The sequence below is a fragment of the Wyeomyia smithii genome, chromosome 3 (genome assembly GCF_029784165.1).
Source record: "Wyeomyia smithii strain HCP4-BCI-WySm-NY-G18 chromosome 3, ASM2978416v1, whole genome shotgun sequence".
Taxonomy (NCBI): domain Eukaryota; kingdom Metazoa; phylum Arthropoda; class Insecta; order Diptera; family Culicidae; genus Wyeomyia; species Wyeomyia smithii.
The window spans coordinates 155,638,821-155,640,310 of NC_073696.1; the positions used below are offsets into that span (position 1 = coordinate 155,638,821).

Below are 1,490 nucleotides of genomic sequence, written 5' to 3' on the forward strand. Positions count from 1 at the left end.
CGTTACACTCGCCGTCATGCGCGAGGAATATTGGCCGGTGAACGGTCGTCGACTAGTACGCAGTATTAAACGCAACTGCTTCAAATGCGCCCGAGCAAATCCCGCCCCAATTCATCAGCAGATCGGTCAACTTCCTGCAGCCCGAATAGCACCAAACATGCCGGACACATTTACTTAAAGGCAATTCACAAACGAGCCTCACCTACAAAGGCATACATTTGTTTGTTTGTGTGCTTTGTGATCATCTGGAACTCGTGGGTGATCTTTCGACGCCAGCCTTCCTTACTGCTCTTCGCCGTTTCGTTGCACGTCGTGACCGACCAGCGCATCTGCACTCTGACAACGGGAAGAATTTAATTGGAGCCAAGAATGAGCTCCATGAATTGTACCAGATGTTATCCAATCCTAGAGAAGTCGAGAAAATTAGTCAAGCTTGTGTCAATGAAGAGATCGTTTGGCACCTGAACCCGCCAAAAGCACCACACTTTGGAGGGCTCTGGGAGGCAGCCGTAAAGGTTGCCAAATCTCAACTATATCGACAGGTTGGTGGATCCCGTTTGTCCTACGAGGATATGTCTACAGTCCTGGCCGAAATCGAAGCTGCAATGAATTCGCGGCCAATCGTTCCAATGTCTGAAGACCCGAATGACTGCACAGCACTCACACCTGCTCATTTCCTAATTGGAACAAGCATGCATGCAGAACCCGATCCTGACTTAAGCGAAATCCCATTCACTCGTCTCGACCACTATCAACGATTGCAGCAGTTGTTTCAACAATTTTGGCACCACTGGAGGACGGAGTACCTCCAAGAGCTCCAACGGGATACCTGCGGACACCGCCCTAATACTGAGATTCGACCTGGTAGATTGGCAGTAATAGTAGATGACTTCCAGCATCCTGTTCGTTGGCCTATCGCCCGCATCATTGCAGTGCATCCTGGAAAGGACAATCTTGTACGCGTTGTCACACTGCGAACACCAAAGGGAGACTTCACGAGACCCATAACGAAGATATGTTTACTACCAGATGAGACTCCGGCACAGCTTCCAGTAAATGAAAAATAGCATAATTATAATTCAGTTAATTTTTATAGAATTAAGATAGACATAGGATAAGTTTGAAATTCGAAGATTTCAAAGGTGGCGGCGATGTTTGATTTAGACTATTTAGTTTGTTCGATCATGTGATCCGAACCCATCAGCACTGAATTTAATTCTCTCTTTCTCATTTATTAATTACTCGGTCGTGGCGCCGATGCTAGATCGTGATCGTCGCCACTAGTTCAGTTGATAAGCGACATCCGATAAGTAAAGATCAGCTTTGACAGAGCTCCCTTATTGCTCGAAATATACCAACTGTAGTTAAAAAATAAAGTTACTTTTGTGATATCATTCCACTACGGTGTCTCATTCAAGAGAAGAACTATACGTGGCCTGCTGATTAGTGTTCAGGCCAATAATTGTTAATTTGGGATAAATAATTCCCAC

The 1,490-nt window shown here is 45.5% G+C and overlaps 1 protein-coding gene across 1 annotated transcript; it reads left to right on the plus strand.

The window, feature by feature from the left end:
* The first annotated feature begins 392 nt into the window (after positions 1-392).
* LOC129728722 (uncharacterized) lies at positions 393-1,067 on the plus strand. Its single transcript, XM_055687176.1, has one exon. It carries the CDS (start codon positions 393-395, stop codon positions 1,065-1,067), a length of 675 nt encoding a protein of 224 aa, XP_055543151.1.
* Positions 1,068-1,490: the final 423 nt, after the last annotated feature.

Excerpts from the sequence above, each read along its gene's own strand:
- LOC129728722 (XM_055687176.1), top strand. The coding sequence starts at position 393 with ATGTTATCCAATCCTAGAGAAGTCGAGAAAATTAGTCAAGCTTGTGTC.